Raw genomic sequence first — 23239 nt, forward strand, 5'->3', positions numbered from 1 at the left:
AAGATGATATATTTTTTTAAACACAGACCTCAGCCAAAATATTACTTATGGCTGAGGCCGAGTTGCCATGGATACATGTAAATTTCCCTATCCCTTTATCTGATCCACGGCTACTATTGGCGATCCTCAATCCAGTCATCTGGCATAGATATAGAAGTTATTCTCCAGGGTTATTTAGCCCCCTTATGTCTTGATTATCTCGATTATACATGTCTTCGTCTTCTGTATAGTTAAATTCTTAAAGTAGTTCAATAATACTTCATATTTGTTATAATCGGGCTCCGTACTGGTATAGACATTAAAATCATCCGCAATTATTATTTTATATTTAGCATATTTCACATTTTTTTAAGGTGAACTAGCTCATTTTCTGCTACTGCATATACATTTTTTTTTTCGGAATGAACAGAGGAGAATTCAGGTGACAAATAGACAAAACCAAAAATTAAGTCCCACGTCACTATGATAGCCTTTTATTTATTGACACACCTTTTTCTCTAGATATATTGAAAATTTTGATAAGGGGTTCTCAAACAAACACCGAGCCCCCCACCCCCGTTTTTCCTGATTGTGATTTTATTCTTACGATATCAAAGTATCTGTAACTGTTAATATGAAACTGATCGATAGTTTCTGCCCATGCTTCAACAAAGCCTAGTATATCATATTTTTTAACATAGTAAATAGAATCAGACCTCTCTTCTCTGGAAAGTTACTCACGTAAGCCAGATATATTCCATAACAAACAACCTAACACAGAAGTATAACATCTCTCCTCATACATATTTTGTAGGCCTCGGCCTGAGTCCTATCTTTTGTCTTCAAGAACTGCATCATTTCTAACCTTATCTAATACATAACAAGGACAACAACAAGAAGAACAACAATTATTGATATTATTATTATTATTATTGATATTATTATTATTATTATTATTATTATTATTATTATTATTATTATTATTAAGAAATATTTTCGTTATGCAGATTCAACATACTCAATTTATTTGTTTCTTTTTATTTATCTTTCCAACTCTGCACAAGTTTTCCAGCATCTTACCGGGATTTTGCTTCGATGTGTAAAAACACAAACAGTAGTTTGAATCTTGAATCCGGTATTGGTACATTGCTAAAGGGAGTTTACTCTGAAATCGGTTGTCATTGACCGGCGAAACAAATGCTATATTTGATTCTCCTTGTTCTTTTCTTTATATATTTTCTTTCTGATATGAATTATATTATTAGAGGTACATGGACTTTTATCAAAAGTTACATAAATTTTGTAAGAAAACCAAAATCACCTTTTGAAACAAGCGTGCATTACGGTAAGACCGAACTTTCTATCGTTTCATGTGCATGTACCATACGATACTGCACAGTACAATTTAAAAAAATTACCCCGATAAATGGCGCTGTATCTCCTTTTTTTTTTGTTGTAAATGGTGTAATTTGGCGTTAGTCAGGTATTTAAAAAAAAACTATAGGCCCATTTATTCATCCATTCACATGCTACTAAACAGTATATTAGAGTAAACAAGAAAGTGAAATTGATATTTTAAAATTTAGTCTCATTTAACAATTGTTAAAAGCGAAATTGATATTTTACAAAATGTGTATTTTAAAATAAAATGTTATTTAGTGATATAAAAACTGACTTAAAAATGAAACTGTAAATATTGCATAATGTTTTATTAATGATATTTAAATCAGATTCTTTTTAAACCCTATAGTACTCTCACACTAGAACACGGTTCCGTGTGTGTCATAGGGTATACCATTATATAGCGAGACTGCCTTATAATAAAGTACATGATACAATACTCGGTCATTAGAAAACTGATCATGGCAGCCTTGGAGAATGCCCCCTTTCAGTGATACTGCCTTATTATAAAGTACATGATATAGAACTAAGTCACTGGAATATTGATCATGGGGACCGTGAGTATACCACCTTTTAGTCAGTCTGCCTTATTATAAAGTATGTAATATATAGTTTTGCTATCACTTAATGAAATGGGATCCATGACCATGCTCACTTTATAACAGGAAATGAAATACATTATTGTGAGGGTGTACTGACTCTGCAATTGATGTATTACATTTTCCTTAGCTAGTAACACAGTTAAGGGGATAGTTTAAATTTAGCTGCAATGTTTTATAGTAGATCTATGCTTGATGTCAATATTTTAATGTAAATATTAAAACCCACCATTTGATATAATAAAATGAATATAAATTGATTAATGAAAATGCCTCATAAAATGTCTGACCACTTGTTCATGTATATATGTATCATATTTGAAAATAAGATTTAAAAAAAAAATGTACTGACCCACCTGGTTAGCTGAGACATTTCATATCAATACATACTCCACATGGGGTATGTTGGTACTAATGAACAAATAAAGGTGTAAACAGTGAACACTTATGAAAAAACTAGACCAAGGTAAAAATCATATTTTGTAGTTTGACAGTATAAATTCACAAATGTTTGCTTTTTCAGTAAGTAAAATAGTATCTTTGTTGCTTATGATGGTTTCAAAGCTAACAGTGTTGGGTTTACTGTGAACATGCATTGGTAGAAATTTAGCTCTTTCCCTTTTGAAATCTTTCCCTCTTGAAATTAGAACAAAACATATAGTCAAACTCATCACCCAGGTTTGGTTTGTCATAGAGAGGGAAGAACATTTAAGACCTATCAGTACTGAAAAATCAAGCAACTTTTTATTTATGAAAATATAAAAAGTACGCTTGTAGGTCTTGTGGAAATATATCCAAGTTATCTGTACAGTAACTTGTATTGCTTTATGTTTGAAAACAGAAAGAAACAGATTTTGTCGGATCCAAAGGCATGAGGGTGATCCCATGTTATTCAATGATCAAATCAGATTTGATACAAGCACAGCAGATTATTTTAATGATCAAATGATGTATTTATTATGTGTCATAAACAGATACTACTACTACTACTACTAATAATAATGATGATGATGATGACTTTATTGAAAGAGGATAACACAATTAGCTTCAGAAGTTCTAATCTACGTTGAGGCCCTCATACAAAGGAACTTATTTATATACAAATGCACACACACACACACACACACACACACACACACACACACATCTATATATAGTATCATGTACATGTATAGACAACAATATATTTACTTTCTTTCTTTCACCAGATGGATACTCGGCCATACATACTGAACCCACATAGTCAATATACATGCAGTATGCAATCTGAGACAAAATAGATGAGTAGTATATTAAATGATGCCCAGAGGCATTCAAGAATACAAATACTGCATCTCTGAAGCCACTGGATTGGGTTTGGAAGAAGGAAATAGAGTAGGCATTTCTAATCTCAACTGGAATAATATTCCAAAGTAATGATGAAGAGTATTGGAAACTCTGTTTTAATAATTTCGTATTTGGTTTGGGAATTGTATACTGTTTGGTACACATGGCTCACAGGTGAGTAGTATTACCAGGTAGCCAATACTTCAATAGCACTATTATTGGATATCCTGTACATTAACTTGGCTTTTCTCAACTGAATTTGTTCTTTTAAAGGTAAAATTGTTAAGTTACCAGATAAATTTTCCCTGCTGTATGTTTGGATTGATATTAGCTCAGATGCTCTTTTTTGAAGATGTGCTAGCTTTGCTATGTTTGTATCATTTGAATTACCCCATACTGTATTGAAGTAATCCAAATATGGTTGTGTGTAACTATTATAAAATAGTTTTTCATGGCTTTCTTGGAGAAAATGTCATATCATATTGAGAAGCTATAAACTTGAATGAACTATTTTGATGATATGTTCAGTCCATGATAGGTTATTATCTACCAAAACACCATGTAGTCTATCATGACAGACCATTTGCAAGTTTTGTATCCTTCCATGTCTGGCAGAGTTCATCACTATACAGATTTGTTGTTTTTGGCTATGTTGAGATAAGTAATATTTTAGTTTTACCAGTATTTATTACCATGCCATTGCATGGCACCAGTTGTACAGTTTGTTTATATCATTCTGTAAATAAATTTCCTGTTCATTCTTTGGGTTTTGGATGTCTGATACTTTTTTGTCATTTGCATAGAGATCTGCAGATGAAATTGGGTCCCCCAGTATAAGTGGCAGGTCATTAATAAATAATATAAAAAGAAATGGACATAGAATTGAGCCTTGTGGTACTCCACATCTAATTGTTCCAGGTTCAGATAGAACATCATTTGTACAAACATGTTGTGCTCTCTCACTTAAGTATGAAGTAAACCATCCAACTGTGATTTCATCACATTGGTAAATTTTCTGTTTCTTCAAAAGGATTTCTTGATCCACCATGTCAAAAGCTTTCTTGAAATATTCTATTATTTTATCTTGATCATGTGCTTGAAACTGTTTGTCAGTTAGTGAGATCAAGGCAGTCTCACATGAATGTTTCTTTCTAAAGCCTGATTGGTTAGAGTGTAACAGCAAGTGTTTGGTTAAATATTAATGAGTCATGGACATGTTTTTCAATCAATTTGACAAGTTTTATAGTACTGAGTTTCTCTGTTAGTTATCAGCAAAATCCTTAGAACCCATTTGCGGATTGGCATTACATTTGCAGTTTTCCAAATTTTGGTGACAGATGAGGTTGCAGTACTTAAATTGATTATGAATGTTAAGTTCTCTGAAATAGTTGAGGCAGATGTTTTAATGAGTCGTATACCAATCTGATCAAGTCTTGTAGTGTTCTTGGTATTTAAGTTCAATGAAACATTTTTTAACAAAGTTTTTGATACTGGTCGGATAGATAAACATACCTCCCTTGGGATTTTGCTCATGCAGAACCTTTTCAGTACATGAAAGTTGTTTTCTCTCACTGGTTCCTTTAATTTTATGGTAATGTTTGTGAAAAAATCATTGAAAACATTTGTGATGTTAGTGTCATCAGTGACAATGGTGTCATTTACTAGAAGTGAGTGAATTGTATTCATCTGTTCTTTGTGTGTTCCCTAATGAGTTCATTGAAAACTAAAAGAATTTGATTACATTTCATGAAACTTTATTTACGTCATCCAGAAATTGTTCTTCATTTCAATTTTTGAACGATCTGTAAGTGAAAGTTTTGTGTGCATTATTTCTATTGTCTTGCATTTTATATTGTCAGAAAAATATGGTAGTGATCGCTAAGATCAACATTATTAGATGGATGCAACATATTAGTGAAGGCAAGGACTCTTTTCCATGCAATATAAGACAAGTTAGGCCATGGACATCTCATTCAGAAGAAATAGTCAGATCCGTGTATGTATATATGAAGAAAGATATGTATTACTGTATAGGTTTGATATTTTTAAAGTTAATTCTGACCAAGGAATCAGGAATGCTTTGTGTTCATGGTATGGTCAGATTTATGCCTAAAGACTTGTAAGATATTATTATACAGGTATAGAGTAGAAGGTTATGCTTTATTTTATAACTTGGATACATTACTTTGAACCTAAGAATAAAAGACAAAGCAGAGGAAGCACATAAGTTTACCATTACATATAAAATCATGCCTTTGCAAATTTGTTTGAAAAGTAATGTACATTGTATTTTATCAACGCACAAGGAATGATTTTGAATAGCATGGTACCAGAGAATTCCACAGTGAGTGGACAATACTTTGTCATGGTACCAGAGAAATCCACAGTGAGTGGACAATACTATGTCATGGTAATAAGATATAATTCACACGAGGCTGTTGGCGTAAAATGTCAAGATGTACTGAAGGGTGGCTTCATTTTTAAACAGGATAATGCCCCTATATACACATAAATCTTTCACCATACTGCCCAAATTTTACTCCTTGAGACTTCTGGCTTTTCCCAGAATTGAAAGATTCATTACAGGGAAACCCATACAAAAATAGAGAAGAATTAAGAGATGCAGTCACTGGGTCACTAACTTTGAGAAGGAATACTAAAATTATTGTAAATAGAATAACTTTTTCTTATGGCTTTTGCTATAGAACTCTGTGGTCAATCCTTTTATATAATAACTGTCACATGACTGTTGTTAGTTGACATGATGACATCATCCTGAATAGCAAGGAATATAAATCTGTTTCAGCTGAATGTCTGATTCAAGGTGAAAAGTAGTTTTTTTCATGATTTGTGTAATGATGGGTATATAAAGCAAATTCATTTATGAACATTTTATCTTTGATAATCTTAGATATAGTTGAAGTTTCATCTTGCCTTGACTGTACAAAACTATCATGTAAAGTTTGGGTGTCCCATTTGGATATATTTAAATTTCTGTGAATATAATGTTGATCCCATATTGCCATTGTTACACAATGATTGAGAATATCCATAACAAAGATCAACCATCTGGAATGAAAAATGTATCTATAGTGCAACTGATACAGGATATAATTTTTTATTAGAAACGATTCTCAGTCAAAGCACAATCATTCTAGTCTTACCAGATATACTGTCTCACAGGCTGGAAAGAAAATAACGTATACATTCATGTGATATTATTACCTCCTTAAATTGTTGAATGGAGGAGTTACCTCCCTCTAACTGGAGTTGTCATGTGCACTTGAAACTTGCAGCATTATGCATAAAAAAAATGACATGATTAATAAAACAAATAATGTTTATTGGGCTTGATCATATTTAGTTTAGTTTTGAAAAACCAGGCCAAAGTATGAACTTCATCAGGCAACTCTCACTGATATATGTATATCTAAAATATGTTAGACTTAAAATCATTGAATGCAGTAGGAGCATATTGTCTCCATGACAACTATTAGTGCTTTCTTTGTGTCTGTTGCCAAATTAATTAATTTGTGTAGTTCAGCGAGTTTGTTCTGGTTGCCATTTTTTGAGAAGCCATTTTAAAGAAGAAAATGGAAGAGGAAAATGGATGTTGATGATGATGATGATGATGATGATGATTATGACAGCTTAGGGTACACTGACATTAGTGATTCAGGGTTGATGACTGATGATATGACTAAGATGATGATTAGGATGATAACAGTGGTGATGATCACTATCATGATTAATAACTGATTAAAAGCAAAATCATTTGTTCATCAATCAAATAAGTCATGCATTGTGATATTTTTGTTTCAGACACATGTTTCTTCACAGATCTGGATCTTTGGTTTCATATGAATAATGCCCGCTATCTCCGAGAAGCAGATTTTGGGCGGATAAAGTTTTTAGTGGAGTCTGGAATTGGCAAGGCTATCTATTCACTAGGTGGCTCTTCTACAAATGGTGGAAACAATATTCGCTACAGGAAGTCAATAAATCTATTTGATAGATATAGAATAGAGACAAAAGTAAGACCAGCATATACTTCTCTAAAACAAATTCCTTTTATATATATATATATATATATATATATATATATATATATATATATATATATATATATATATATATATTGTAAATTGTACATATTTGAATATAGGAATTTGACAAGTAGAACAAACACAGACAGTCAAAGGTATTAACTGTCTAAATTATCACCACAGCAGGTTAATAAACTAATAAACATTCCATATAAAATGCTAGTTGTAGGAAAGTTATTACATTATTTTCATATCTCGTTAGATATTTAAGAGATATAAATATAATTGGAAGTATAGTTATCAATTCATTTTCTGTTTATGACTTAAGTTCTTAGAGGATTCTGAGAGATTTCATGTTTGTTATGTTAGTTTTTATGCCAGACATATGATGTTAGCTTTGTCCATGATACATTCATACATTCAGTTTGTCTTTTGCATCTAGGTTAAGTGTTTGCATTTATGTCAGGGAACTGATGACAGAACTACACATGATTACATACATACATACATACATACATACATACATACATACATACATACATTTTGTCTTTTACATCTGGGTTAAGTGTTTGCATTTCTGTCAGGGAATTTATGACAGAACTAAACATGAGTATATACATGTACATACATATGTGCATGCATGCATACATACATACATACATACATACATACTGTGGTTTACTTTACAATGACATAAACCAGGGGTCGGCAGCCTAAGGCATGCATGCCATAGGTGGCACGTCAAGAGGTTTTTTGTGGCACGCAAAGGGCAGCCAAAAATCTCAATTTTAACAGTGTTACTCTTTTACTGGTGGCATGCGCTCATTCATTTTTAATTAATCCAGAAAAAAAAGTGACACGCTATGTAAAAAAGGTTGCCAACCCCTGGCATAAACTATTGCCATTTACATTATTAACAGCAAATGAACAGGAAGCATCTTAGAAAAAGAAATTGAAAAGAAGTAAAAAATACATATACTAACAAATATTCAAAACTGGTTTTGTATGTGAAAATTCATCAGTAGTATTAAATACATGTACATTTCATAAATTGTTTCCTTGCAGGTATTATACTGGGATGATAAGGCTTTCTATCTTGAGCAACAGTTCATCAGGGATAGGGACAAATTTATATGTGCAGTAAATGTGATGCGAATGAGTGTCATGAACACCAGTCCTAGTCAAATTCTTGAAAAGCTTGGATGCAGGGATGCCATCAGGCCCGAACCATTGCCTGAGCTGGTCAAGTGGATGGAAGCAGCGCAGTTAAGCAGTGATCGATTGAAAAAGACTAGCTAATCAGTATTACGACATCATTAAAAAAGCAAATGAACAAATCAGGGCTGAAATTTTGAAAAAAGGAAACAATATAAATGCCAGTTGAATGCTTAAGAATCTACAAATGTTTAAGTCATGCATGTGATTAATTTAAAATCAGATGTATATGGTGGGCTATGAAGCAAATAGTCAGCAGTTATCCTTAAAAACTTTGAGCAGTGTGATGGAAAAGTATAAATAGTGGAAGCAAAAATTGAAGGGAAGCATTCATGAAAGAAATATAAAACAAACCTAAACAAAATTGACCTGTAAGTGTTACATGTATATATGATAGTGATTACAGAATTTTTCCAAGCCTTTGTAACGAGGATGTTGAATGGTTAAAATTGCATCATCTGATGCCGAAAACTAGACATTATTAGTTGATAACACACTAAAAACTTTTTTTTATGTATTTATTTACTTTTACTGTATAAAAGATGGTTAAAATTTAATTCTGTTATTTATTTATTGAGATTTTATATTCATTAGTTTTAGAACTGTGTAATTACACATACCGAATTTAAAAGCATACATGAAGTCTTGCAGGTTGAAAATCAGTTACACTATGCAGGAACAACTGTACCAGAAAGCCTTCACTTTGCTATAGCCATTCATGCAGCGTGTAATTAATTTGACAGCTTTGTGTCTTCATACCTCATGTAAAATGTGAAATTAAAATTATAATATCCAGTTTTATATTTGCTACCTTTGAATTAGAATATTCATCAACAAAACTAATGACAACTGTTATTATGTTCTCTTCAACCATTACATATGTCAGTGTTGCAAAATTTTACTTTTTTTTCAAGATTTGTTTGAAATATTAAAATTCTTTTCAGATTGAATGCATATCATTAGTAGAATGATTAGAGTGTTAATGAGAGTTATAATTGGAAATGATGTGTTCTAAATGACATATCATTGTCCATCGGATCTTTACTATGCCAGATGGTGTTCTAAATGACATATCATTGTCCTTCAGATTTGTACTATGCCAGATTATGTTTTAAATGACATATCATTGTCTATCATATCTTTACTATGCCAGATACTTGAGTGGCTGAATTGTCTAAAGCGCTCTCCATTACGGATCACTGCTTTCTCACCTCTGTCTGTGTGGGTTCTAGTCTAGGATTCGGTCAATGTGGGTATGTGAGAAAGCTTGCCAGTTGGTTCTCATGGTTCGGTCGTTCTTCCTGGGGTTTTCCTGGGTTCTTCCTCCACCATTAATACTGGCTGCCATGCATAGCCTGTCATGTGCTGAAAAATGGCGTTAAACCCCACAACAACAACTGTACTATGCCAGATGGTGTTTTAAATGACATATCTTTGTCTATCATATCTTTACTATGCCAGATGGTGTTCCAAATGATGCTTCAGTGACCATCAGACCTCCACTATTCCAGATATATATAATCAGATAATATATTTTGTGTTCTGTATGCATTATGTTTTTAAATATTGCAAGAACAACAGTTTATTTACTGTCATGGAATTGGCTATTCATGTCAAGTGTCAAAATTAAAGCTTATAAATTTAAAGTGTTCCTTTTATAAAGTAATGCATTAGAAACTTGTATCATCATTCCATCAAAAGTAATGCACTACTCTTAGTAACATATTACATTTAACTATGATGATTGCCTTTTGGATTAATAGCAACTGATGTTACAAACTGTTTAATCAAGACAAATTGGCACCGATATTTTCTCTGCCAACATATAAAAAAGGAATGATCTACAAAAAATGTTAGCATACAGCATCATTAAAATTATTAAACACCACAAGAAAAAAAAGCTCTGTTTAATGTAAATTAAGAACTTGACAATGTGATAATACTTTATGGGATCAAATATATATTTTACTACACTTATGATTAAAATTAGTGTTCAAATTACTCATGTACTACAGCTCTCCCCCATTATAACACAGTAGTCTGGGTCCATAACTGCTAACCACGTTATGTACCAAACAATTTTATAGCGTAAATGATGAAAAATGCTGAGTGTACTTGTCTTCGGGTGGGGTAAATGAAACATGACTCAGATGTATAGTAATTCTTTTGGTTTTTTAAAGCAATGATATAAACACCAAATTTTAAATATACTTACCAGTTATAAATTCTATCTACAGCTGCATCAAGGTTAAAGTGATTAAAATGTTAATTATAAAAAAAATGATTAAGGTGCAGCTTGATGTTGAAAGCTTCTGTGGGATGATTCAGGTTGCTGCCTGAAAGCTTCATTCTTTTTTAATTAGGAGCTCACAATCATATATTTACCACTTCTATGCCCATTTTGCAATTAAAATAACGAATATCTATCTGTAACAAGTGCACTGAATAATGTCAAGTCAGTTTTTAATCAATAAAATATCTTGTGTTTAGTTCAAAATATCAGTTGTATATGATGATAAGTGACTGACTGATGTCACATCATATGCAGCAATTCAAAAACACAATAACAAAAAAGGACAAAATTACATGTACGTAATCTATTTAAAATCAAATGATGTCTAAAAAAACCACATTTATTCTCAAAGGACTAATCCACATCACTCAGCTGATGTATATTTCATACAGTTAATTATTTCGTGATGTTAGGTTGTTTGAGATCAAATCATTCTTGATTTTTTTGGATTTTTTTTTAGCAAAGTCTACAATATTTCTCAGCTGCATAATTTTCAAGGCTCAATGTCCTGGCTTTCGAGCACATCAGTCCTTTCTTGAATGCAAATATGGCGTCAGAAACAGCATGGGATATTTCTGGCAGTTCCTCCTGGTCACTGTCAATAGCAGATCCCACTTACTGTTGATCGAGATCTAAATTTTCTTTTGGTGCCTAGGTAGATCTGGATGATATCAGCATCAGTCTTGCATTAAATAGTGGGGCAGTCATCATTAGTTTTGATCCAGTGCTGCACATTGTCAGAAAAGTTAAAATTTCCTCGTTGATAAGTTTTAGCCTCTTCATTATCTTTTTCCATGAAACCCTTAAAGTCACAATCCTATTGACAAAATAAACTTTCCTTTTTCTTGACATCTCCTTTGTGAGATTAGATGTCTTAATTCACTCATAAATAGTGATAAGACTAAACTCTCTTTTAGATCTGTTTTCACTATTCAGGGAAGGTAAGATATTGTACTATACAGGCTATTGAAACACTCAGTTGTTTGAATAGACCTTGTTTGTATTGTAGCTACGTTACACAAATGAACATTTATCTGTCTCTGGGCTGCACTGCAGCAGACTACAGAAAGTGGCGGTAAGTTCAAAGATATATGCCAGTTAATCCTTTCTGTGATCTGTTGTCATCTGGGTGTCAGTAAACAATGATTGACAATAAGCTGGTATTCTGTGTAATCAATGAGCTTTCTTTACAGAGATAAAGTCACTGATCTGCTGGGGTGGCTTTAGTGTTAAAGGCGAATTTGACAGTCATGTATACTTTAGCCAAATGCCATAGTTGATACGGACCAAGGACAATTACAGACTATTAGAGACATTGGCAATTTCAATAGCCTGTACAGTACAATATCTTACCTTTCCTGAATACAACAGTGGCTAATTAGACTTAAACTCTGTCTGTTAAAATACATTATGGAAAAGTCCAAATCAAGAACAGTTGTTTTGATGTAAAGGTTTTAGCTGATATGTGTAGAAAGTTATTTGTAAATTTTTTGTTTAAAATTGTAGTTTTTATAATTTTGATTTTGGGGTCCATGGCACTACCATGCTGTGTCTGGAATTGGATTATTGTGAAGTGCATGATAACTGGGGAGATTTGTAATGTCTGTTAATCATAATCACACATCTCTTGACATTAGGCATATACTAATACACAGATATACAAATGAGTGATAACAAATAAGTGATATTGCTTGTTTAGACTGCTCACATACCTCTCTTTCTCATGCAAGAACAATGACATCTCAGACAGCATAAACTGATAGTATGTTAGTCCCATATGACATATAATACAATCATTTGATTTGTTTTGGGAAATTTATTTTCATAATAAAAAGTTATGTTATGTACAAGACTCTATTGACATGAATATAAATGACACATATAGAACATATATCAGGACACCAATTCAACCATTTTTCAAAAGAGAGTAACAAGTAGGCATCTTTAGACTGTTATTATTTGTAACTGTAGGAAAGAAAAGAGGTTAAAATTAAGCAAGAATAAAGTAGAAAAGATAATACTGTTTTACTGGATTTTTCCCCCTTTGTTTTGTGTTTCTTTCATTTGCTGTTTTACTTTGAATTGAGAAGGCAAATTATGTTCCTACTTCTATTTCCCTGTGCAAAGGTACCCAAAATACAGTAGAACAAAAATGGCAAACTGCTGTCATTATTGTGTGTGATAGTCAGAAATCTGCAATTTCTGTATGTTATATATATTGCTAGCCAATTCCATTGAACATGAAATAAAAGAAACTTTGCTTGCTCTGATTGAATAACATATGTTCACTTATTTGGATGAAAAACATAATTATTTTTGCTCATAGCTTTGCCACTCCTGAAAATACTGGGTTTTCACCTACTCCATGAAATATATATGTTATTCATTCTCAGCAAGCAAATATGCTCTCTATATAAATGCAATAATGAGGAAGAAACTGGACTTATATTTTAACAAGATTTTTTTTATATATATGTATGTCCATTTAATACCATTATTTTCTTAGATCATAAATATGAAAATATTTCATGATATAGGAGAGTCTTTTATGTAAATGTTACAATAGGATGTTGCCTGTCAGTATTGTCAGATTCCATCGTTTCTGAAATTAAATGTACATTAGAAAACATATTTGCTTTCCAGTGTAACAATTCAGGCAACTGACACTTGGAAATTCAAAAGCCTTTATAGAGGGTAAATGAAAATACTCTAAGCACTATTATAGAACAAGTCATACAAATCATGCAGGCATTAATTACTATTTCAGCAATGGGTGCCATTTTTTAGAATTTGATTGCAGTTATTTGTTCGAAAGATATTTTCTGTTTATGAATACCCAAACATTTGTGTGACTACACTTACTTTGAACCATCTGAAAATATCATTTAAAGGAGTCTTAATTATATTACAATCCTAAAAGTACAAGACATTGTCTTTTCATGTAACTTGCAAGAAAAATAGAGTGTGTTTAAAATAATTATAATTCTTTAAGAAATGCATTCAAAGATTTTGACTTTTTGTAATACATGGTTGCAAGAAAATGTCTCCAAGCTGTTAGTTTCTAAATTGTCAAGTTCAAGATTCCATTTTATTTTAGAGCTTGGTACCTTATTGTTTCTGCTAATTATGTCATACATGCCTCTACACCCTTTTATATTTCTTCTTTTGTATTTTGATGTAATTGATCATATTTACAGAGATATTCAAATATAATTTTGGTGTCACCCTTGAAGTAAATTTTCCCATTTAAAAGATTGCTGTAGAGGCCACTCTAGTCCACTATGATATGCCACACATGACAAAACTTAAAGAGGTTAGTTTAGGACAGATCAGAAGATTTGAAAAATTTACAGTTGTGTTCAGATATAAATTAAAATATTATTAATTTAAAATATTCATTGGAATTAAGTGTTCTTTTACATTTGGATTTATATAAACTACTTGGATTTTTGTGAACTCATTCAAAGAATTTCTGGATTGCATCTTTGTGTTATATCTGGACATTCAAGACTATTGGAATAATTTTCAGAACATTCTATATTTTTGGACGTGTGTTATGACATTTAGGACTATTTTGATTTAATTCACAAAACTGCCTCTAAAATTTTCACTTTGTATTGTTGATTATTGAATTGCTTTTTGATTTTACTGAAAATTGTTGGTTTCACTTCTTTGTGCTACATAGTTTAAGTTCTAGAGTTGTAATACTATTCACATTAAAATGTGCACATCATCTCACCACATTAGTCCTTTCACAGTAACTTGTTGCCTTTCGTACTGTGTATATATGTAGCACAAACATTTTAAGCCTTATTCTGTAGATCATTGCCTGGATTATGTTTGTGGCAGTCCTCTTCATCGATGATCTCCACACTTATTAGGAGATCGTGTATCATTGCTGATCCTTTTAGAGTCTGCATCAGAATATGGCAATGTTAGTACAACTCTTCTCAGTTCACCAAGAAGGTTCAGTTATTTCCTGCCTGTGGGATGATTCAGGTTGCTGCCTGCCAGAACTTAACAAGATAGGTGCTTTCTGGGTCGAATTTTGGAAATTCTTTGTAAAACTGATTTTACAGGAATGACACAATGCATATTCATGTTTCTTTGAACTTGATTCCACCCAAGGAAATTCCAGTTTCTATCTATTATTAAATGTTGTGTGATATTTTGGTTGTTCAGAATTTGGCTTTTTTTTTCAGCATTGGAAGATGGTGCACACTTAGATATCTGGGCAAATTTGAAATACCAAAGCCAGATGGACATATTTTATGCCACTTGAGCTCTTTAGTAATGTCTAATATGGCCATAATCCGTAAACATCTTTAACCCTTTCCATATTACTTCTAATCACATATAGTTTAATTTGTTTAGACAAACTTAAAACACTGATGCCAAACTGACCCTGCCAAAATAATCCAGGTAACATTGATCATATGAAGCTGCTTGTGCATGTTAGTAACCAAACCATAATTTGTTAGCAGCTATAATCCTGTTTGAATCACTAGTGATCATACATAATATAATCCAATGATTACTTTGAGGTCATTTGTGTTAAATTAGCTCTTAAAGTGTCATGTTTGCTTTCATAAGTAGTTCAGAGTCATGTATTCACAAGGAGTTTGTACTATCAATATCCTATATTGGAAGACGAGATGTTCAAATGCATAGTATTTTTATTATTATAAAGTTTACTGTGCCAATGTTAATCCATCATTTTTGGCATGACATTAAATGCATAAACGTTTAGGACAAAGATCCCAATGAGCAGGGTATTCCTCATCCTCTTCTCCAAACCAGCATAGCTTGGCACTTGTTGATTGGCATGTCATTTGAAATGGATAGATTTAGCTTAAAGCTTTTAAACAGCAGTGTTATTTTATCGAAAGGATTGGAGCATGTTACTCTGATTTGGTTATAAATACCTTGTGTTATGTATATTTTTAGTGTATGTGTGTGATTTCAATTTTTAACGTAGCTTTAACATTGTTTCAGTCATATCACTATGATGTCTGCAGTGGGGCAGTTTATAGTGATGTTTAGCACTGGGGCATCACGCCACAGATGATGCATGATGTTCCACCCCCATTCACATTATCCTGACACCAGGCCAACCAGTCCTAACACTAACCTCTTAATGCTGAGCACCTAGCAAGGCAGATGTTAGTACCATTTTTACAAGTCTTTGGTATGACTCGGCCAGGGTTTGAACTAGGCCAATAAATAAGCTCATCACCCTTGATGATTTTGATGTTGATGTTTTTCAATATCATCATGGGTGAAGGGCTGATTTATGAGCCTAGGTTTGAACCCGCAACCTCCTGCATCCAAGGCAGACTTTCTAACCACTAGGCCACTGGAGCAGTACTACCTTATTAAGTGAACCTGTTTACAGTTTTGAGGTAATTTCCCATTGGTTGAATAAGTCAGGTGGGTTCCATGGAAAATTAATTCCTAATTCCTATTTCCCTGTTCTTGTTTAATATCATTCTGTAGATGTATTTAATGATGTGTTTATATTTAATTTGAGAAGAATCATCTGTCTGGATTCAAACTACAAGATACTTTATGACTGGACTAAAGCAGCATTTTAGGCTTTGTGTGAATTCATTTAAAAGACTTTTGGACAGTTTTCATTGTAATACATTGGCACTTCAGCAGATAGTTTATTGATAAATCAGCACACTCGATGCCTGGAATTCATTCAGAACTTTATTCATTTGGACTTCTGTAGAAGTTATTTTTAGACTATTTTGGATATAATTCATAATACTGTAAGTTATTCTTAAATTTTCATTTCATGTCTTAGAGAATTAAATTATTTAAGTTTTACAAAACTTGCTGGTTTTGCTTCTTTCTGTTACTTTAAAACCGTAGATTCATAGCACAGCAATCATTATATAGTTGGTTTCATTAACGTTTACTATTAAGTTTAATTCTAGACTCAGTGAGACAACTTATTGTGACTAATCTTAAATCTTTTTAAATGCTGTTAACTTGTGGAACCAATGAAATCATAGCCATTAAACAATGAATACACTTTCTCTATGAACACTGCTAGGATGATAGTGAATATTATAAGCTTTCATGGCAGTTACATGGACTGTAATTGACACAGATTTCAAAACAATTTCTGAATATAAAAAAATGATGCAACAACAGATTTAATTACATAGTTGTCAAATGGTGATCAGTTTTACAGTCAGCCGTAAATCTCTAGAGAACAGTCACACATGTTATGTAATGGAAGTGAATCAACATCATCCATGCTGATTTGTTTAACAAACCTGTGGCAACAACCATCCCAATACTTTGTAAGCAGTGAATCCAGACCATTGGAGCCTTTAGGTGTACATAGACTTTATAAATGGTTGTCCCTTGGGGATTCACAGACAAGAGAATGCAGATGGGCTTTTACTTAAATTATGTGTATCAAAGGTTACATTTTTAATACACATGCAAAACATTAAAAAATGTGTTGCAATATTTATTTTTAAAATAAATCAAAATAGTGAAATAGACAATGAAATTTTATTATTAAAATTTTGAATAATGTTGAAATATATATTGAAGTTTTTCATAATTATAAATGAGTATGATACAGCATAATGACAAGTTAGACAAAAAATACAGCCACCTTTTAATGTTCAAACTAGAAAATAATTAGAACTTATAAATAAATAAAAGCTATGCAAGATCTCTGCGAGATCATGATTTGTATGATTTATTTGATATGCCATATTTGTAGAAGATGATCAGTAAAAAAAGTTGACAATTGGTGTGAAAGTCAAGTTACACTTAACTCAGACTTAAACAGGTGCTCACTTAGGAGGGAGTGCAAGTTGAGCATATACATTTTTATCACAGAACAAAGCCTTTAAATATATTAAAGACAGGGATAAGGATATTGTCTTCAAAACTATTATTCAACATTTTGCATACCAAATTTAGCCAGGAAATAAGGGAAGGTTCAAGATTGATGTTTGACTGAATTGAATATATAATATTGCAGATTCATATCAAGCACTCAGAGGAAGCTGACATATAACTTTGCTTGAACAGGTCATAAATTGCTTGCATAAACATTAAGATAAAGCTTGTAAATATCTTTTTATGCAGAGTTTGTCAAATTCACAAAGTGATGATGAAAACAGACTATTCAGATACCAATAACAGTCATTGAGTTATGTTGTTGTTGTTATGGGTCGTTTTTCAGCAGAAGAATGCAATAGATGGTGGCCAGTATATCTGGTGGAGAAAGAACCACCAACCCACGGGAAGCTACTGACAAGCTTTCTCACATACCTATGTTGGTCGAACCTGGGATGAGAAGTCAGTGATTTGTAGAGTTTAGCACCTTAGACACTCTGCCACCTGTGTCCCCACATTGATTTAAGTGATGTCATGTAAAAATGAAGGAGATTATAATGTGCTTGAAATAATGGAAACTGAGACATTGGTAAGGATGACCATGTTGTGGATTGCGAACTAATTGGCATGGAGCAACATAGTAGCACACCTTAGAGACATTAATCATATTGGAATAGCACAAATAAGTAATTAAAGACATCCTGACATGTTAATTATATTTCAGTTAGGTGTCATAATGGCTATAAGATGGAAGGCACCATTTTGTTGAATTGTTTTTAAAATTGGTGTCATCACAGATTAACAGGCACAAGATAAAATACTTTTGTAAAAAAGGGGCAGAGAAATGCACATAACTCAACAATGATTTAATCATAGTTGTTAGAAAGAAGTGAATGTATTGCTAAAAATGGTTTCGTGTTTAATGGGACTGGCCATACCACTATTTTTAGACGATGCAATCCTAGACCGGATTCATGATGTTCACCAAGGCATAGTAAAGTTCCAAGAAAAGGCTAAATATATGTTTGGTGGAGCAGCCTTAACACTCAGTTGGAGAATTTTGTAAAATCTTGTCAAAAATGCATTAGAAACACAACATATCAAGTGGTACTGAGGATAAAAAGCAAATTTCCAACTTGACACTGTAAGAGAGTTGCTTCACACTAGCTTGAATTAAATGGAGAAACATGTCTTGGTAATGGGTAGCTTTCTTAGTACACTTAAATTATAGCGCACAGGTTAAATGGCAATTGTCAGTCTTCTGATTCATTGTTTGCTCGACATGTTATCTGGAAATATTGGCATCAGATGATGGTCCACAATACTCATCACCAACTTTGAACAACTGTCCAATGCAATACGGATTCTATCATGTGATAAGCAGGTCAAAATATCCGAAGAGTAATTCCCTCGCAGAAAGAGCGGCTCAAAGGAGCTGATACTGGCAAAATCTAACGATCCTTATTTGTCACTGTTAACATACTCTCAACTCTATCACCATGTGGGTAGAGCACGGTTAAACTTTTAATGGGCAGAAAGCTACAAACTGCCCTGGCAGTAGCACCAGATACTCTAAAATGACATGCTTAACTTGCGTGACAAAGACATCGTCATTGCTTCGTGTGATACAGGAATTCGAGGGCATTTGGTTTTAAAATCAAGAAATTATTATGAAATTTTTGTTTTCAACCAAAGTGAATGACTTTGGGGTATTGTTTTATTTTAAGAAAAGGATATTAGTCATTGAGGGACCTTAGTGTAATTTGTTAAAATGGGGTGGTACATATTTTAAACTGCAAAATGATTGCATTCAAGTGGATCAAACTAATCTTATCTGGATGAGTGGTTCTGAATAAAAAAATCTATACTACTTAAACATATGAACTTCATCAACAAAACTTTATTGAAAATATGCTGAAAATAAGGACTTTGCAAGTATATGTGCTATGTTACCTGGGTGAAATTAAATGACTTTGACTTCAGAGACCGATTCTTCCTAATCCTGCCTGCATCAAATATGGCTGACATAATTTCAGTGCAAGTTACATAGGCATCAAATCCGAAAGTACAAACTTCCATGTTAAATAACTTTCAGCATTCTCTGTTCGATATCCTAATATGTATTTTACTTTCAGATACTTTTTTCACAACAAGTTATGTGCGTTCTTTTGAAGAAATAATTCTCAGTAATTTTATTTTAAATAAGATAATCGAATCAATTCTTTTCCATATTACTGAGACGAATATTTACATAATGGTATTATTTCAGAATACATCATGAAAAGGGTTGGCAAACTTTAATACCCGTTTTTTTTCACAAATACATTTGTAAATATAGAAAAATTAGGTATGTCTGCAATGCTCCAATAGTAAAAGACAACATGAAAGTAAAGTTGGGGGACAAACTACCAGTGTTAATATATTTTTATTGCGTCTCGATGGCAAAAATAAAATAACAGTAAGTACACATTTACAGTAGGGATTCATGCTCTTTTTTCTATATTTACTAAGTGTATTCCACCACGGTAATAAAGTTGAATTTCCTCTGATATTGGCAACTTTGAACAGCTCAAACCTGATATCGCTGCTAATGTTTGGAATAGTCACAGTGTGATTATATGTGGATCAAATACACCACAAATGTTATACCTTTATAGTAAGTGCAAGGGCAATATATTTATATGCAAAAGTTGCATGCATGGATGTAGCACCCTACAACTGCTTGAGGAGCATAACTTTGAATTAGTGATAACACCTAGTGTACGCTTGTTCCTGAACCTGGTTAAACATTTTGAAATGTACAACGGTGGAACAAAACATGAAAATACCCAATATCATTTATGCTGACTTTGGAATGGCTTAAAATTCCTGTTGGCAGCTCTGGTTCCAACGACCAGGACCTAACAAATATAACACAAGTCCCTGAACAAGTCTCATGGGAATCTTGTTACATTGTTTTCAGATGTGATGGGCAAACCGAGTCACCAACAGTGTATCATAGTAAGGACTCAGTTCAGGTATTTCATAAATCGCTTGAAATTAAGACAAAATGGACCAAATAACGGCTCTGCTCACCCACTGACATAATTATGACCAGTGATGATATAAATGAGCTTTCTGAGACCATACATTGTTGAATTTGTGATGGCGCTCTTAGTGGAACTGAAAGTACAAGCCAAGTTCATGATCACTGTCACATCACTGATGCATACAGTGTAGCTGACCAAAAACAAGTAATGAGCTTCCGAAATCTGCAGCTTTATTTATGATTAGGAATAGGTGTAAGTAAAGTCCATTGAGTGTTTGGATTTCCCCAACAAGTTTGGATGTCGTAATACATTCAAATGAATATGGATTTGCGCATAAAAGCCACGAATGACTTTGAAAAAGATTTCTTTAAACTCCTGAACGATTCCAATTTTGTCAAAACAATGGTGAATTTACAGTGTAAGTTTCAAAGGCTTTTCGCTGTTTCGACATTGGAATCCCGAAATATATTTGAAGGTGGACTAATTACTGTTCATAGTAAAAGAAAAGCAAGACTCAATCTGACAAAGCCATTCAATCTTGGTTCATCAGTACTGGCTTGTCAAAGCTGATCATGCATACATTTTTAGAACAAGATCAAACCATTTTATTCGGATGTTGTCAAGACGCTTCACACCAACACCAATTCACTGCTGATTGATGAAATCACCGATGACTTTTAATCCGATATCACATTAAGCTTCCTCATCAAAGAGTTTGACAACAGTGACCGTTCAAAAGAACACCGATTGATTTGCAACACCAGTAAAAAGATTCTTGCCAAATTCAAAGACGAATGCTCGGATATGTGGGACTTTGATGTAAAATGTACTTGATCGTGGTTGAGCTGGCAGTTTTAAAGGCCCTGACAAAAATATGAAAGGGCGAAAGGATTTGTACGGGTTATTGTGCAAAAGGATCTTCAGGCATGAGATGGAATGTCTTTGAGAGCGACGTGAATTTGCACGGCAAATATGATTAGGTCAAAGAATCATCCGATAAATTCTTCACCTGGATTTACTTGGAATAATCTTGGCCATGTTAATGGTCTGTGTGCATAAATACATTTAAGTGCATCAGCATCTTTTGATATTAATGGTTCACCTTTGTTGTGTCTGCTTGCAACATCGATGATGGTTAGCGCATATTTGTATAATCATCGACGTGCACAATCATGTAGAATAAAGAGTAGATTAGCCTGAAGAATATCATTATGTATTTATACATTGGAATTTTGGTACTGGTAGGTACATTTGTTAAAATGCTTGTTTGGCCAGTCATTCACAAGCAACACCATATGTGACCTTTGCAGCGCTTGACAGTTTTTTAACAGTTTCTTCAACTCTTCAGTAACTACGATGACTATAATGTATTTTGATAGAATCCGCTCAGAAATCATGTTTGTTTTGTATCAATACATTTGACCTTGAAATGCCACGAAGGGCAATCTTGACCTCCATGCCGCCTTTGATGATCTATTTTGCCATTTGTCCTCCAAGTATCAAATTAATCGATTTCAAGTCATGAATTAGATCTATATTGGCGTGTTGACGTTGACGAATAGCATTTGATGATTTCTTAATAAGGTCATGTCGGTAACATGTACAATCAACAAGGTTAATAGGTGCTTCATCACAAGTCATATAATAAGTTGTGCATCAGGACTACAGTAATTGTATCCAGGGTATATACTTTTTGCCAGGATATTTACTACATGATGTTCCTGGTAATATTGTTAATGCACCAGCGACATAATCGCAACAATTTAAAAATAAAATAAAAAATAGGTGAACTTTTAATGTTCCACATCGAACACGACTTCCAGTGATTGCATTTCGACTATTACTTGTTTGAACTCGAGTTGGATTTGCAGGTACAGTCAAAACAAGTGGCACGAGAAGTACCTTACATCAGGCTTTTGAAAAAAACACAACATATTTGCACCAGTGATCAAACTGGCAAAAGATATAGTGCCAAAACCTAGGCAAATGTTTAACCGAGTCCATGAAACCACTGCAGCAATGATTGAAACAGAAGGATGATCTGGCCCAATTAGCACAAACACACATTTAAGTAATTTTTCTACACTTGTTGCCGCTGATGTATCACGAACACTTTAAATTGCATTACGCCTTGCACGTTAATTACAATTGGCCTACTATTCGATCAGAACTGTTTGGTGGTTTTGGTGCAAATAATTAATCGATATCAAACCAGCTGGTTCCATTGTTGATGAAAACCCATATAGTATAACCCTGAACAGCTGCAAGTGTAGTTTCAGACCTGCTTTCCTAACCGGCACTGATGGCATCACTGGTTAAATTGATTTGAATCGTTGAAGTGATCTGACAATGTACGGCAAAATATGTTATCCCATGCGTAAAAAATCATTTTTCATCAGAAATTATTTCAGACCAACAATAAACTTGTATCAGTTGTGTATGATGCTGAATCAACGGACAGAACTGTGCGTGGACTAACGG

At 33.1% G+C, this 23239-nt stretch overlaps 1 protein-coding gene across 2 annotated transcripts; it reads left to right on the plus strand.

Annotated features, from left to right (window-relative positions):
• Positions 1-1159: 1159 nt before the first annotated feature.
• Positions 1160-13858, plus strand: LOC149798329 (protein THEM6-like). Of its 2 annotated transcripts, XM_089963470.1 has the most exons (4): positions 1160-1324; positions 5165-5301; positions 7128-7339; positions 8417-13858. In XM_089963470.1, the coding sequence occupies exons 3-4, from the start codon at positions 7166-7168 to the stop codon at positions 8648-8650; spliced, it is 408 nt and encodes a 135-aa protein (XP_089819596.1). In that variant the 5' UTR covers positions 1160-1324; positions 5165-5301; positions 7128-7165; the 3' UTR covers positions 8651-13858. The 2 variants fall into 2 exon arrangements, with proteins under 2 accessions (XP_089819596.1, XP_089819594.1); XM_089963468.1 differs by lacking the exon at positions 5165-5301.
• The last annotated feature ends 9381 nt before the right edge of the window (positions 13859-23239 follow it).

The sequence above is a fragment of the Sinohyriopsis cumingii genome, chromosome 6 (assembly GCF_028554795.1).
Source record: "Sinohyriopsis cumingii isolate HCF-2022 chromosome 6, ASM2855479v2, whole genome shotgun sequence".
NCBI classification, from domain to species: domain Eukaryota; kingdom Metazoa; phylum Mollusca; class Bivalvia; order Unionida; family Unionidae; genus Sinohyriopsis; species Sinohyriopsis cumingii.